This window comes from Amborella trichopoda, chromosome 4, assembly GCF_054954075.1.
Source record: "Amborella trichopoda isolate Santa Cruz 75 chromosome 4, AtrichopodaSantaCruz75HAP2 v2.0, whole genome shotgun sequence".
NCBI lineage: Eukaryota > Viridiplantae > Streptophyta > Magnoliopsida > Amborellales > Amborellaceae > Amborella > Amborella trichopoda.
Window position 1 is genome coordinate 59,537,156 of NC_142339.1, and position 16,675 is coordinate 59,553,830.

General features: G+C 37.5%; 1 protein-coding gene across 3 annotated transcripts; it reads left to right on the forward strand.

The window, feature by feature from the left end:
* The first annotated feature begins 1,700 nt into the window (after window positions 1-1,700).
* On the forward strand, window positions 1,701-16,073 carry EMB1579 (ATP/GTP-binding protein family). Of its 3 annotated transcripts, none has more exons than XM_011624147.3 (22): window positions 1,701-1,820; window positions 3,568-3,670; window positions 3,971-4,171; window positions 4,357-4,605; window positions 4,807-4,824; window positions 4,917-5,020; window positions 5,588-6,223; window positions 6,335-6,380; window positions 7,486-7,578; window positions 7,705-7,760; window positions 8,015-8,126; window positions 8,876-9,090; window positions 9,178-9,241; window positions 9,622-9,792; window positions 9,940-11,160; window positions 11,272-11,346; window positions 11,844-11,918; window positions 12,035-12,364; window positions 13,830-14,042; window positions 15,363-15,404; window positions 15,492-15,554; window positions 15,742-16,073. In XM_011624147.3, the coding sequence occupies exons 2-22, from the start codon at window positions 3,599-3,601 to the stop codon at window positions 15,829-15,831; spliced, it is 4,146 nt and encodes a 1,381-aa protein (XP_011622449.2). In that variant the 5' UTR covers window positions 1,701-1,820; window positions 3,568-3,598; the 3' UTR covers window positions 15,832-16,073. The 3 variants fall into 3 exon arrangements, with proteins under 3 accessions (XP_011622449.2, XP_006827314.2, XP_088722306.1); XM_006827251.4 differs by having other exon boundaries at window positions 3,571-3,670; XM_088866180.1 differs by lacking the exons at window positions 1,701-1,820; window positions 3,568-3,670; window positions 5,588-6,223; window positions 6,335-6,380 and having other exon boundaries at window positions 4,012-4,171.
* Window positions 16,074-16,675: the final 602 nt, after the last annotated feature.

Consider the following 16,675-nt stretch of genomic DNA (forward strand, 5'->3'; position numbering starts at 1 on the left):
GTGAAACTAAACACCCAAAACCAAGATTCCGAATGTAAGTACAATGATTTGGCACCGTCGATAATTTTTGTGGGGATTTTATCAAAGTACATCTCACATTTTAACAATTTAACATCTTATATCAACTTCATAGATGAAAAATTGTTAAATTTTTATTTATATATTAATTTGATTATTTTTATTGATTTTCTATCCTTAAAAATACGAGGAAGGTTTCTATACTTCCTCCTACAACATAGAAGATCTATGCTTCCCCTACCATCCATCCATCCAATTTTGATCAAGTGACCCACTCACCGTTTGATTCTATATCTGACACCTCAAAGTATTTTATTTTTATTTTTTTAATACAGATTATATAAATATAAAATTTGGTACGTTCCATCTTCTCATTGGGGCGCAACTGTAAATTTTTTTTTTAAAAATTCACTAAAATATAATGACCAAAATACCTTTTAATTTTTTCAAGGGTATTTTTTATCATTTTATTTTATTGAGAATATTGTTTTTATATTTTTTGCAAGTATGAGTTTAACAGAGGATTGGACGTCCAAAATTTGGTGTCAAACTATTTTATATAAAAACAGTTAAAAATAAAATACTGTAGAGACGTGACATTGTTATTGGGGCAGCCCTCCATTCATCATGGACGATTGGATAAGGGGAAGCATATAAGTTTTATGTTGTAGGGAAAACATAAAAAGCTTGCCATAAAAATATTTTACATATTGAAACTCAACCTAACCGCATTTACCATTGCGTCACATAAAGATTTTACCCCAAGTTTCACCTAGTAACGGGTTGGGTTGACCCACCAACCCGACAGGTCGACCTGACTTGAGTTTGGATCCGGGTTCTATTTATGCACCCAATGGGGTCGAGTCTGAGTCTAGGCTGACCCAACCCAACCAAGCTCGAATAAGATGTACTATTTGTTTTATTGAAATAATATGGTATATTATATAATTTAATATTATTTTGTTATATTGGTTGTAATATGTAAGTAATTGTGACATCTTTTTACATAAATGGTCTCACTGGATACAATCCCAATTTTTAACCCCTTTAATCCATGTTTCCCTTTATTTTTAGGGTGCAGCTTGTATAGAGCCTAGGCTCTAAACAATTAAATTAGAGTCTATCTTCAAATAGTATTTAGAAATGTGGTTTCAATATTGGAAAACTTTGTTTTATTTATAAAGTTTAAAGATATAAAAATAATGTAAATGGACAGATCTATGAAAACTTGAAAATCTTGAAATTGATGATAAACAAATACATTACAAAATATATTATTTTCAAAACTTGAAATCTATTTTTTTCTCATGTCCATGCATATTGATGTTCAGATAATCAATTTGAGGATATTTAGGTATCAAAACAACTCTTTTAGTAAAATTTTTGATTTGGGCTCTAGAACTTCGGCTCAGTATAAACTTATCTTTTATTTTTGGTATAAGGTGATCACAATTGATCTTGATCATTTGACATGAAATTAGATGACTACATATCTAAATTCAAAGTTAAATTTTTTTTTTTTCAAATTTTGGGACACATCAAAGCAATTAGAGTTTAATCGGATGGTCGTACGTAATTGTTACCTCATTGTATCATAGAGAAAGGACTTATTCGTATAAAGTCCCACTGGTATTTTACCTCACGTAACTATAAAAGGGAAAGAACAGCTAAGTAACTAACTTACGATAGGGTTTTGGCGTGTGACTCTCGACTGCCTTTCCTCTGCAAACTAAACTCGGGCTTCTCACTTTTCTGCCACTTTCATACGAAAAAACAAGAAATAAATTGAGATTTAACAACAGGTATTCATCTTCCTGATTTCGTACTTCGTTTCACTGTTTATCGTCTGATGATTCTCATTCTCTGCTATTTCTTTTTATCTCGGATATTTTGCTCTATTTATGTACCAAACTTTGTGTTCGATTCCAGCTTTTGATCTCTGCTCTAGGTCGTATCGAAACCTAGTCCATGGTACCGTAGTTTATTTTGATAAGTTTCTGGATCCTTTATATATATATATATATATATATATATATATATATATATATATATATATATATATATATCATCAAGCATCATTTATTTTCTTCTCCGAAGCGATAGCAGATGCACTATGCAATTCACTGATCTTTACTATTTTTGTTTTTATTTTTATTTTTTCAAAGTTAGTGTTTAGGGCGCAATTTTTTATTTTTACAGATTGTAGTGTTTGTGATATGGGATTCGTCCGCAGTTATCATTGTAAAGTCTCCTATTTTATTCACACATTTGAGTTTCATGTGATAACCGATTGTGCTGATTCATTATGAGCTATATTTGCAATGCTCCAATAGGTCATTGGGGATTTTCACAAGCCCATTATCTTTTTATCAAGAAAGGACTATTTTAAAAAATGATGGCTCTAAATCTGTCTTTGAATCGAGAAAGTTTCGCGTAAGAGGGCAAATTTTTTAGTTTTTACCGGCTCATGATGATGTGCATGTATTGCTTTTTCGTCAGGAAATTTTTTTTAGCATAGTTCAGTAAAAGGACAGATTAGAGCTGGAGCAGTCTTAACATTTTTCTGTAGAGATCTTTTCGTTCTTATGCATGCTTGGTTTGTTGCATCGTTATCAATTTATTAATGTAACACTTAGTATAGTTTGATAGAGGTCATGGAGAGCTGAGGACGAGGAACACATAGTTCTGCCTTGTTCATAGCGACAACAATATTGGTCAAGTTCTTCCTAGTCTTGCAAACACATTTGCCTCCATAGTAAATATTTACAAGGATTATTAAGTTCTAATTTCAAATTACTATCCTTGTGCAAAAAACAAAAAGAAGCAAAAAAAAAAGACAAAGAAAAGAAGAGATCGTGGAGAGCTGAACTAGGTAAATGCAATATGACACTTGGGACATTTTAGTAAATTGGCTTAGTTTGTGAATATGTCAGTGAAGTAGTCCAGTATTTGTGCCCCTCTCTCTATCTATGTGCATCCATTTAAGATTTAGTGCACTTTCTCCCACTCATTTCAGCATGTTTTGAAAAACAAATTCTACATTCCTTTTGATTATCAAATTTCATATTAAAGTTCATTTGCATTAATTTTCTATAAGCAAAGGAAGTTGAAACGGTCTTCTGAAGCATTGAGCGCACAATAACCCAGATTCACCCAGATTTAAGGCTCATCTGCACCATCTATATTGAGAATGGATGGTGGATGTCCCACCTTGTGTACTTTCTCTCAGAGTTTAGAAATTTGTGACCTGGGCTCAGACAAGCCTGAGTCATTCAGACCTGGCAGGGTGTCTGGTCTGGATGAATAACCATAAGATTACGGCGAGCCATGAATTTTTATTGTATTTTTTACAGAGACTCAGCTAAGTTTGATCAATGGCTTGGTTGAGTCAGCCTCTGACTCAGGCTCGGGACCTAGCAAGTAAGAGCCCGAGTCTGGGAATGCCTACGGTCACTGCTCTCTCTTATTTTAGTTATCATGTATTTGTGCCGGCAAATATGCATTGCCTGCAAGTATGTTGCTTCACTCATTTCCTTTGCAAATTTTTAGCAGGAGATCACATTTTTAAACAAGTGGAGATATGTATTCATCGGGGGGTGGTAATCCATATGGGCAGCAGTCATATGGTGGGCAACAGCCATATGGGCAAAGTGTAAGTTTTTTTTACATTAAAACACATGATATTCCTATGCTTGATAAATTCTTATTTTATCAAAATTTTTCTCTACCTTAAAATGCTTTATTTATATGCCTGATAAACTCTGTTTTTTTTTTAAAAAAAGATAAACAAAAAACACGTGACATTTGGTATATGCATGTTATAGAAATTGTCCATGCTGTGTGTGGAGAATGGTTGCTTTCTGATGTGAAGAATGGTTGTGACTTGTTTGTGTTGTTTCTATACACAACAAATGACTTTGCCTTTCACTGCTTTCTGACCCATCTTCTGTAGTCTTCATCGCTTGGCTATTCTGGAACTGGTCGTTCATCTTTGTTGGGTGGCTCTCAAGAAGCTGAGACTGGTGTGTATAGAAGCCATCCATCTGGGACATTAGGTGCAGGTGAGTTTGGTGGGTCTTCTGCAGCTTCTGGTCGTTATGCTGGTCAGTATGAGGATTTGTATGGAACATCTATTCGCGGCAGTGGGCAACAGGTATACTTTTGTTTGGCTAAAATACAGTGAAATTGTATTTATGATCCTGTATTTATATATGCATATGCATTTGTTTAACTTTGTGAATTGATTACGTACACATGGGGTTGGGTGAAACTTAAGCGGTTAAGTGCTCTCTAGGCTTTTACTTTGACCTGATCCAATATTATGTTTCGGTTTAACAGTATTCCTCGATGAGTGGCAAGGGAATAAGTTCAGGTAATCGCGGTGGTGGATCTGGTTCAGGGTATGGTTCAGGTGACTTTGGATACAGCCAAAAAAGTGAACAATATTCAGGAGGAAAGATCTCCGATTATGCTTCCATGGACAGGGCACAGTATGGTGATGCTCATGGTGCTTACATGGGGAGGAGCTTGCCAAGTGAATCAAGCCGTCGTTATTCCGAAACTGTTGGCCTCAGTCGTCAACACCAGGTTCCTACTCCATTATTTGCAACTCATAAAATTAATCTCTGTTTGTTAATCAGGAATGGGCCCCTTTGGAGTCCTGCTCCATTCAATCTTGGTGTACGTGCCTTCTTGTTTGTTTTTTTCTTATTTTGCATAGCTTAATTTTTAGTTTGTATGCTAAATGGTCGTGCTATTTATTTCATGTATGTTGGATTGCTGCCACAGTCAGAGCTGCATGATCAGGTATTGGATTGTGCCTTGAATTGTGCTTTTATGATTTGATTTCATGTGGAATTGCATATTTGTCTAAACAGATTCCTTGGTCTTGTATATAGGTGCCGTTACTTCATCAACAACACTTGCTACCAGCTCAGCACATGCACTCTGGTTCTGATACCAGACAGAGTCTAGCATCTCCTGCCCTAGATGGGGGTGGCAGGTAAATATCACCCACTCAATCCCCATGAATGTTTGGTCGGAATAGCAACTGCAAAATAATGGTAGGTCAAAAGTTCAAAAACAAATTATGAGTACTGGTTATCATGTTTTTGTTGGTGGAGAGCATGTTCCCTAGTCCTGTGTGAGAGAGCTCAGGGTCACCAATATTTTTATATCTTAATGCACAAGGCTTATGGCCTGGATGGTGGCACATAAGAAGGATGGGCCTCAATTTCAACCCCCCCCCTATGGAGTGGAGTGATCTAGAGTGTGAGAGTGGTTGTCTAGAGAGAGAGAGAGAGAGTGAGAGTGTGGCCCGAACTCCCCTGCTGCATACGTATTACCTTGCTTCCAATACGTATTACCTTGACCCAAAAAAATATTGACATTTGAATCCTGTGTTTGGTTTTAAATGAAGATGATCTCACCATGAGTGTTCTGTCTTTGTTAGATACGTCTCCATTTCTTATAGCCTATAAAAGAGGATGATCTCAACATTCTCAGCCTTGTTGGGAAAATTTGTGTATCTTATTAGTTACTACACTGAGCACATATCCATTCTTGGCAGACCAACTGATTATCTTGCAGCGAGGAGCTCATATGGTTCAAGGATCGACGCCGATGCTCGCAATTTATCTAGTCTCGGTGGGTCCTACTCTGGACAACAACCATCATCAATGTTGGGGCCTGCTACCCGAAGAGACCTTGACGTTTACACACAAGGGCCTTCTAGTGCAGGTTATGGCGTGGGCTTGCCTCCTGGTCGTGATTACAGTGCGGGTAAGGGACTTGGTGTTGCGCCATCTATGGAGAGTGGCTACTCTAGTGCTATGCTTTCTCATCCTGTGCATTCAAGCATTGGGGAGCCTCGCATGGAAGACTGGAAGGATGATCGTGGTGCTTATCGTCGTGAACTTGAGCTTAGGGAAGAAGAACGGCGTAGGGAGCATGTGCGTGAGAGGGAGAAGGAACGGGAACGAGAAAGAGAAAGAGAAAGAGAAAGAGAGAGGGAAAGGGAAAGAGAGAGAGAAAGAGAAAGAGAAAGAGAAAGGGTACGGCTTTTGGAGCGTCGGAACAAGGAAAGGGAGCGGGAGCGGGAGCGCTCGCGTATTCGCGAACCTAGGCGGGATCGAACTCCTCCAAGAATCACTAGGGATGAGAGGCCTTTACGAAGGAGTACCCCACGTCGAGAGGCTTTGCATAGGTGGAACTTTGATTGCATTTTAGAGTCGTGTAGTTCTCTTAGTAGATTGCTGCTTCTTTTCTGTTGCAGCGTGCAGTGGTCCTAACTAATTTGTGCTCTATTGTTCTGAAGGCGTCACTCACCTGTTAAGGAAAAAAGGCGAGAATATGTCTGCAAGGTAATAGCTTATAAGAATTCACTATGTTCTCGTGATAGTGGACTATGTCAACTTGGAGAGACTGGAGTTCTTTAGGTCGTATCTTGTTTCTTATTATTTTTGAAATGCATTGGACATTTCGAACTTATTGGTTTGTCTGAACCCCTGCTGAATCTGTTCTCATGGAGAAACACATTTAGATCGATTGGGCTGAATGCTTCAGTAATGACATTTAGCAGATCTCTGAGGTGCGGGAGTTTATGGCTTCTTAGTGGCATTTGTCTTTTCCTTTGAACATCTTTGTACATATCATAATTATTACCTTTGGCTCTCTTTTTCTCTCTCCATAGATCGGCCTGCATGCTTCTCGTGTGCTCTTTGGTGATCCAGGTGTTGCTAGAGTTTATTTGAAAGTTACTTGAGTTTCAGGGTCTTGTTTCCACTCATTTTTTCAACTCTGGGACATTTCATATTTATGGGTTTTTTCTACCTTTCTTTCTCCCCATTGATTGACCTACTTACTTCCCCAGTGCTATTTGGCGATCCAGAAGTTGGAGTCTGTCTTAGGTTCTTCTCATTTTTTGGACATCTAGGGTATGTTATAGTTACCTCCTCCTCCTCCTTTCTCTCTCTCTCTCTCTCTCTCTCTCTCTCTCTCTCTCTCTCTCTCTCTCTCTCTCTCCACACACCAAGATTTCAATCCTTCGAAGAGTTTATAGCAATGAGAATGTTCCCCTCAAGGTCAAAGGATACACCTCTACTGAGTTTCTTGGATGGATCAACAGTGCCTGGTTCATGCTTCTGTCGTGCTATTTTGGCAAATCTTGGAATTCTATTAGATTAAACAATTTGTTCTAACAATTATGACAGCCTTTATGATATGCATCATCTGAGCTCTAAAGTCTATGTTTCTTACTGCTGTTGCTGGTTGAGTCAATGCAGTTAGACATTTTAGAATGTTCTTGTTCGAAAAGCAATCTCTGGACCATTAACATAGTAATTAAGTAGACTTGTCTCATTTGTCACAGATCTTTTGATCTCTACTTTGATTGCTATTTAGAAAATTCTTCTAGCATGTAATGTTTATAAAAAATGATTTGTGATGAACTACATCTGGTCTTTGCAGGTTCAGCCACATAGTTTGATAGAAGCAGAACGCGACTATCTATCCATAACGAAGCGATACGTGAAGCTGTCAATATCACCTGAGTTCTCCAAGGTGGGGGTTAGGGGGAATTTGGTTATTGTTGCAACCCAGTTCAGATAACAAAACACCCACCAATTGTACAAACTATGCTTACAACATGCTCACTATCTGTTGTGTTCTCTTTTGATTTATTTGCAGCTTGTCTTGAGCTGGCCAAGGAAGAACATGGGTATTTCATTGCATACTCCTGTCAGGTATTCTGTATTACTTGTGTGCACGTTTGGTTACGACTCTCAAGATTGCTGCCTGTGGATTCTATTTATGATTTGCCCATATTCCCAATCTCTATCCCCATATTCCAAGTTTCTATGATATTTGGAGTTTTCAGCTTCGGATATTGTGTATGGTTCTTTTACTTTATGAGTGGTTATAGATCTTGTTTAATTGGGCTATGAGATTTCTCTACAAAGTCACTCAATAATAGTCTGATGCTTCATTGCATGGGCAGTTTTGAGCATGACGTGGTTGAAGTCAATGTAACGGATGATAAAAAAGAACCATCTATAAAAGCAGTGGATATGGGGAAACTTGCAAGTGGAAGTACATTATGGAATGCTAAGGTAATGTCTCAGATTTTGAAATTATTTCATAGCTCTTTTCAGAAAAGAGGAATTTCTTGAAGTTACTGCATATTGAGATCGCTGTGGTGTTTCATGGGGTTGTTTCTTCTTACTACAGTTGACGGATCAATTGCGTCTTGAATGAGCGAATTGGTCCAAAGTTAGATTAGATGGTGTCTGGGCATAAACGTTCGAAGTGAAATTTAGGGAAGGCTAGAGAAACGCAATATACATTATGTGGCCACAAATAAAGTTACATCACCTTCACAAAATGGCTGACTACCTTCACAAAATGCATTGCTATAAAGCGTAAATAATGAAGATGATGTGCTTCTGGGGTGGCCATATAGTGTTGAAAGTGTATAAAATACGACTGTTTACTTTTGGCATATGGAAGTGACTATCATTATCAACATTCAAGGGGTTGGGGATGTGTCATTGACTAGGCACGAAGTCTACAAATAATTTCTTGAACTATGTGACACAACTGTAGATTGTCAGATTTCACAGATGGCTGAGAATGATTGTGACCTTTTTTTGCCTTCTTTTTCTCCCTTTAATGTTTTGTTTTGGGATAGAAGAATTTTGAGACAGAACAACAATGGGGGAAGTTTTGGAGTCTACATTTTGTACTTTTTATTTCTCTACAACTCCAAATTTTTGCGTTATTGTCCTTTTACTTCGAACTCTGTTTCAATTTGTTTAAATCTTTTAGTTGTCATGTAGAGTTTCTACTTGCCCACTTGCAGGTAGTTTTAATGAGCGGAATTGGCCCTGATGCACTGGCAGAGTTGTCCTCCGATAAAAGCTCTGATAACAGGATCTCACACTTCAATAATATCCTGAGGTTTGCTATTCTTAGAAAAGATCGTTGCTTTACAGCTGTTGGGGGACCATGGAATGGAACATTGGATGGTGGGGATCCATCAATGGATGATTCTGCTCTCATTCAAACAGCTCTAAGGTGAGTTCACTTCTTTTTTCATATATGACGTCCTTGTGGTAATCTATGTTTGTGGTTTAGTCTTCTCAACCTATTCTTACCGTACAGGCATACAATGGCAACAATCCAAATTGATTTGCATAATTGTCAGCATTGGAATCGTTTCCTGGAGGTATTCTCGGATCTTGTTTATGTTGATTACCTTAGTAGCCTGGCATCTGTCCTTGTAATTTGTTTTATGTACATGTGCATGTATCCTTTTTTGTTTTCCACAAATCTCCATACCCTTCAAATGCTGACATTGTATTAGGTGCAAAACTTTAACTAAATGCGCATCTGTTGATCTTGTAGTGTTTGTTGGATACTAGTCAACAAATAGAAAGAGAACCTGTATTGAAAAAATAATTTCTGTTACTGCTGAAGGAATTCTGTTTTTTCCTTTTTCTTTTTCCTGAGTTTTTTTTTGGGGTATGTTTGTTTTGTATATGTGATGCATTTAAGTGGCTGGCAAGCATCATATTTTCTATTTTCATTGTATAATTGCTTCTGCAGATACACTATGACAGAATTGGGAAGGATGGGTTCTTTAGCCACAAAGAAATTACTGTACTATTTCTTCCAGACCTTTCAGATTGTCTTCCTTCATTGGATGCTTGGAGAAGCTTATGGCTTGCTCGGCGGAAGGAAAAAATTGAGAGAGAACGCCTATTGGCTCTAAAGGAGGTTTGTGCTTTGAATTTGGACTTGCATATGTTTTCAATTTTTATAGAGCATACTTTAGTGATTTTCCTGAGATTTTTTCTGTTCTTTGGTGATTTTGCAGAAAAATAGAACTCCTGAGCTTTTTTCTTTTCTTTGGTGACTTTGCAGAAAAATAGACCTACTGAGAGAGACTCCAAGTCTGTGGAAAAAACTAAAAAGGAGGGTGCCGTTGAGGGTGAAAAAGATGTCAAATCCACTGAGGATGTTAAGATGGATATTGATACTGTGACGATTGCTAAGAATGATGACAAGAAACCTGAAGTTGGAGAAAAATCTGCGGAGGAGAAAGAAAAGGAAACAAATCCTGAAGAAAAACAGACTCTAAAAAAAGATGATGTGAAGAGTGAGGAAACCAACCAAATGGACAAGAAAGAACAAGCTGAAACTACTGATGCTCCAGCCACCGGGCCTGCAAGACCTGTGAAGAAAAAAATTATCAGAAGGGTACCAAAAGAAAAGGTCGCTGAGAAGAAAGAGAGTGCAGAGAACAATTTTGTTACACAAAATGAGAAACCAATAGAGGAGGTTGATGATAAAAAGGAGAAAATTGATATTGCGAAGCAGCAGGATGGAACTCCTGATGTACAGGCAAGTGAGACAAAGAATGCTTCAAAGAAGAGAGTCGTCAAGAAGGACCCCTTGACAAAGTTGGCAGAGAAGGAAGGCCAAAGTGGAGGTTCAGATGACAAGACAGCTGAGACCAAAGAAGAGAAACAGATGGATCCCATGGTCAAAATCGAACATGATGATGCTTTGAATGCACAGGGAATAGATGTTAAAAAAGAAAAGAAAAAAATCATCAAGAGGGTGTTTAAAAGGAAGGCTCCTGTGAAGGAAGAGAAGGTAGAGGATACGGATCAGGGTCAAGACCAAAGTAAAGATGAGGTAGAACACAAGGAAGATAAATTGGATAAGCAGGTAGTTACATTAACTAAAGTTGAGAAGAATGCAATGGGTAAGGAGGAATCTAAAATAAAGGCTTCTGAGAAGCATGAAGATCCAGGTGAGTGTGAAATGGAAAATGAAGAGAAAAATGGTAAGGATGAAAAGAAAGAACATATGGCAGATGAAAAGTTGAAGGAGGGGAAGAAAATTGAGAAGAAAAGTAAAGAGATGGATGCTGCAAAGAATGAAGACCTAAAGAAGGATTCTGAAGATAACAAGAAAGGGAGATCACAAGACGAGAAGGAGAAGAAAACCAAAGATACCAAAGATTCTACTGAAACTAAAGGAAAGGCATCTAAAGAGAAGGAGAAGGGAAAGCTGGATGAGCCTTCACAGCACTCGGGATTATTTCTTCGAACAAAATGGATCAAGGATGATTCTAAGGTAGGTTAAAAATAGTAAAAGTTTCATAAAAAATCTTAATTTTTGTTTCTTCATATATAGAATTAACATGTAACAGACATCCTCCTCATCTTCTGAAAACTTCTGTTTCAGCTTCGTTCTATTTCTATGTCACTTGATGGCCTTCTAGATTATAACGACAAGGATACTGAGGAGTCGACTTTTGAGGTCTGCACATTTTCTTGGTCTTTAACTTTTGCACATATCTTGGAAATCTATATGGCATTACTCCTCGCATATAAGTGACTGCTTCATGATTAATTAATATCAAGAAACCGATTTTGTGCTAATACTTCTTTCTCTGTTATCTATATATTTGGCAAACTTGTGATTAATGTTGTGCTGAACCCTTATGCATTATTACAAATGAAGCACAGTCGAATGCTTTCTTTGAACCTCAGTGAAGAATTATGTTTCAACATTTCCTCTCCTAAACACCTATGCTTATTTATGGAGTTCAAGGGGCATGTACTTGAATGCTCTGCATTGAAATTTTCTTTGAGTTACTGCTGCAGGACACTCGGTTTATAGGCGGCCTGTACTTTTTTTTTCTTTTGGGATGAAATTGGTACATGAAGCTGCTCAAAATTGGAAGTGATAACTTTATTTGGAAGAAATTATTTCTATCTGTTTCTTATGTATACACTTGGACGCACTACTTGCAGCTTTCGTTATTTGCAGAGGTATTCTATGAAATGCTCCAGTATCAAATGGGAATACGCCTTCTTACTTTTCTCGAGGTCAGTTGTTGTAGTTTATTTGTTTTCTTCTTCAGATTATTACTTTTCACCTCGAACAATATTTTTTAAATCCTCTTTCTTTTGGTTTTCTGGTCCATTTTGGTTTTCATGCATAGAAATTGCACCATATGGTCGTGATGAAAAGAAAGGAACAGAAAAGACATCGTAGTGAAAGTCTCGAAAAGGAGAGTGCGGAAAAGAAATCCTCAAGCAAGCGTACAAAGATCTGTAATGAGCCTCCAGCTGAAGGTGAATCTGCAAAATCTGAAACAGTGGGTGGATATGATTTGGGTTCTGAACAACCACCTGTTAAAGAGGCTGGTTATAGAGATGACAAAGATAAAGAAGCCACAATGGAGTGTAGTGAGGTTGAAGAGGACCCCGAGGAAGAGTTCGATGTTGATCATGAAATGAATGATGTTGATCTTAATAACTCAATTCAGGAGGCAAGTGTTTCACCGAGAAAATATATTGTTCTCGAATTTTTTTGTGACATGATATATTTGAAGTGTATTATGATAATCTAAAGTTTATATGGCTAATCTCATTTCGTTAGTCACTGCATTGGAATCCCAAAAGTGAAAATGTGTCCCTTGAGGTCTTTTGTGAGGATCTGTTTTTGACCCCTTGCATTCTGATGAGCCAATCCTCCCCCACTTGTAGTTGCTAAACCCCTTATTGACAATATTAACTTAGATATTCTCTTAATCTGTACTTTTAATGGTAACGTTGGTATCTACATTGTCATGAAGTGCCTAATCTGTCATTGACAAAGTTCTCTCTCCTATGGTGTTCCTTTAAGAACCTGAATATGGCAAATATTTGACATTTGTGTTTTCCTGTAGATTCTATTTTTCTCATGTAAATCGTTTCAAATGAACACGGTACCACATTATTGCATGAACCTCTTTGGTCATAAGGGATGCCAGGACAGGGGACAGCTCCAGAACTGTAACACTGTAGTCTTCTTCTATCTCGACCTCAAATTTGTGTCTCATCGACTCCCCACTTTCTGGAGTCCTTTCAAATTTGGGTTCTTAGATTATACTTTGTTCATGTGTTATATTTAAGTTCTTCGAACCCAATGTTGTGTTATATGTAAATTAGCTTCGGGCCACTTTCCTCCATGCTTTAATTCCTAATCCATAATATATGATTGTTTTGTTACTTTTTAGTCATCTCCTAAATGTCCTACTAATAATTGCCTTGGTGCCATTTTGTCTTCTGATGTGTTGGAAGGTTATGCTTTATCCTCTGGCCTTTTTCTTTAAAATGGTCTTGATTGTCCTTCTAGGGATATGATGGAATGCTACATTCATCAAATATCTAATTATCCAAATATCTCTAGTGCATTTGATTACTTTTTGGTGTCCCTCAATCTTTAGTGTATCCCTGGATATACTTATAAATGAACTCTCTCCTCAATTTCAACTCAAACTTAGTGATATCTTCACACCTGAAAGTCTATGAACTGGAATATCCTGCCAATAGTCGACCTCTTAACTGCCTCCCAAAACGGTTGTCAAATGTTGAGAGAGTGTTTAACCAAGCATCACCCCAACACTAATTTTAGGCTGGTGTTACATGGTGACACCTGATTGTGTGAACTCTTCCCAGATATGGAGTCTTAAAATCAACTTCAAGCTTAAACTCCAGACATATTGCATAAAAGCGTTACCACCGTGCAAACTGCTGATATGTGTCGGACACAAGTAACATATTGTGTACATATATTTTCGTTGATAAAATTAAGTGTATGGATGGATGTGTCAGGCCGTAACAGCCTTTGGGGCACAGAGGTAGACACCTTCTGCTTGTGCTGGACACCGACACTTGTGTTGGTATCTGTTTAACTCTGTTTCAAACTTCGTCTTGGATATTAGATCTAAATTGGTGTGATATTGCATGCAGGATGGAAGTGAGGGCAAAAATGATCAGGCGGTTGGAGAACCTGTTGACCAAAATGAAGATAAGAAGGCAAAAACACAAGAAGAAAATGAGGACAAAGGGGTCAAATCAGATGGCAAAACAGATGAAAGGAGTTTTGAGGATAAGAACAAAACTGATAAGAAGATGGATGCTCCCATTAAGGAACCAATTGTTGTAGATAGAGAACTATTGCAGGTATCTTCTTGCTGTCCACATATTTGTACACTATGGAAATTATCTCATGGTGATAGTACGGACTAGACAGGTCGGTCAGACTGGTCAAAACACCGACCAGGCTCTTTGCCTGTCCTGTATAGTCTCAAAACCTGTAGGTCCAGAAGCAGTGTTTAACTGGTCCAACCAGTTGGATCATTGGTTTGCTGGTTCTCGATAATCTTTTTAAAGCCCCTTCTATTCTGATCTTTTTCTCCTTTCAATTGTTTGGTTCATCTTTCCCGAGATCTTTTATTTTCTGAAGCCCATTTTTGGTGAGTTCTATTTATTTTTATTCTTCATCTGTGTCTTCCTGCGCTAGCGAACATATTAAGGCCTGCCCGTCAATTACAGGAGCACCAGGATACCTGCCAATCCTTAGAGATTTATTACCATTCGTGTTAGGTTTCTTGAGGAACTCTCTCTCTCTCTCTCTGAGGAACTCCCTCCCTCCCTCCACCCTCGCGCCCCTCCCCTCAACCCGCCCCCTCCCGGGAGTCTCTGGTTCCAATTGCAATCATTAATATCCTACCTGGATCTTTTTGCTTAGAGTAGCGTACCTCCACTGGAGCATACTGCCCATTAACACCCACTTGCAGAATATCTACTTATGGAGATTTTTTCTAGATTCACCAGATAAGTACTAGAAAAAAAAAGAAAAAAGAAAGAGAAAAGGATTTTGAGTACCTGGACACTTAGATATGTTTGTTAAAAAATTGGACAGCCTCTGTTCAATCTTAGGATATTATTATTTTTAGGCCATATAGAGTGCATATGACTCGATTATATTATTATTGTTATTTTGGTGTGATTGGTTGCTAGGTTGAGGAGGTTACATTCTAATCCTATGCGAGCATTTGGTTTTTGCTTTTACTATTATCCACAAATTTTCTTACTGTTGTAATATATTTTAATTTTATATATTTGATTTACAGTTTTTTATTTCTTGACTAATTTAGTTGAATTAACATTTCATGGATGTGCTCTTTTTTTTTAATGATTGGATTGGTTTGGACTGAACCAAACTCCCTGCTGGTTTCACCTTGTATTGGGCCTTGACAACACTGGTACACAATTCACTGCTGGGGCATTCACTGTATGTTTCTATGTTGGACAATGGAGAGTCCTAATGGTGGCAATCAGCCATGCAAGAATAACCTTCGCTGTCCATCATTAATAACAGACAGTGAATTCCCAGCTTTGCACTGGCTGTTTATGGTGTCCTCTCCTTTAAAAACATCCCTTGCTTTACGTTGTTTATATTTGTTGCTGAACCCTTTCCTGTCTTATTCTATTGAGCAGGCTTTCCGGTTTTTTGATCGAAATAGGGTGGGTTACATCAAGGTAAGATCGCCATGTGCCATTTAGCCCAGGTTTTTGTTTGTATTTGCCAAAATAATTGGTTCCATCTTATTTTTGCTTTGTTTACAGGTTGAAGATTTGCGCATGATCATTCATACCTTGGGGACGTTCCGTTCTAACAGGGATGTCAAGGTGGGCTTGGCCTTTTGTATCCCATCTTTTTATAGATTTAAAGTTATTGTTTCCTTCCAGTTCTTTCTTCTCTCCTTTGTATCCCATCCTTTTTTTCCAATTTAATATTCTGTTCCTTCCATTTTTTTTTTCTTCTAAATAGAGAACTCGCTTGAATAGAAGGTAATCACGGTATATGTGCGTGCAGGATCTAGTTCAAAGCGCACTGTTAGAGAGCAACACCGCAAGGGATAATCGGATTTTTTATGACAAGTTAGTAAGGCTGGGCAACCTCTGATTGAGTGCGTTGGGCACGAGACTTCTATGTTTCACCAGATCATGAGAAACGTTCAAGTCATCGAAAACCAGAGACCCATTGGGATTTAGGGTACCCAAACATGACTCTCGTACAATCAGCAAGACCATTCTTTTTATGTGTGCGATGTTTCTCAAATGCGAGGATTTTCATGGTATATCTTAGCAGAAAATGTGTTGTTATCGAATATTTTCATTTATTAATCCATTTTCTTTTCATAATAAGAGTGGGATGATGACCGCCGGTTCATTTTTTTATTCCTTTTTATTACAAAATGAAAGCTCACAAAAAAGGGCGCTACATGCAGTGCTTCAAAAAGTGCGGCTTGGTTGAATCTTTTATATATATATATATATATATATATATATATATATATATTTTGTATAAAAGATAAAAATTAGGTATTTAGGGTACATCATAATACAAATTATACTATATATTAGCATGTAGCACAAATTCTATAAGCAAATTCATAACTTATAAGCTGGATTATACTCTATATTCAATTAAAACTTAAAATTTACCAACCAACCAAATTATCAAACCAACTTACCAAATCAAACAAGTATTGCTGTACACCACCATGTGTTGAATTATAAAACTTGAAGATTCAAAGTTCAAAACTTCAATCCAAGTACAAAGTTTAATGATTATTCAACATTCATCATTCATCATCAGAAATTTTGGGTTAGCTGCATTTGTATTATATTCATCGGAGTCATCACCGTCTTCGACATATTGGTCGTTCTCCTTTGTCTTTTATGAATCTGCTTATTCTTCCTCATCTTCTTTCACCTTTGTTCTCCGTGCAGAAGATTTAGTGGCT

Bases quoted from the DNA above. Each gene is read 5' to 3' on its own strand.
- EMB1579 (XM_011624147.3), top strand. From the start codon at position 3,599: ATGTATTCATCGGGGGGTGGTAATCCATATGGGCAGCAGTCATATGGT. The intron at 3,671-3,970 runs GTAAGTTTTTTT...CATCTTCTGTAG, and splicing joins AACAGCCATATGGGCAAAGT to TCTTCATCGCTTGGCTATTC. The intron at 14,043-15,362 runs GTATCTTCTTGC...TCTATTGAGCAG, and splicing joins TAGATAGAGAACTATTGCAG to GCTTTCCGGTTTTTTGATCG.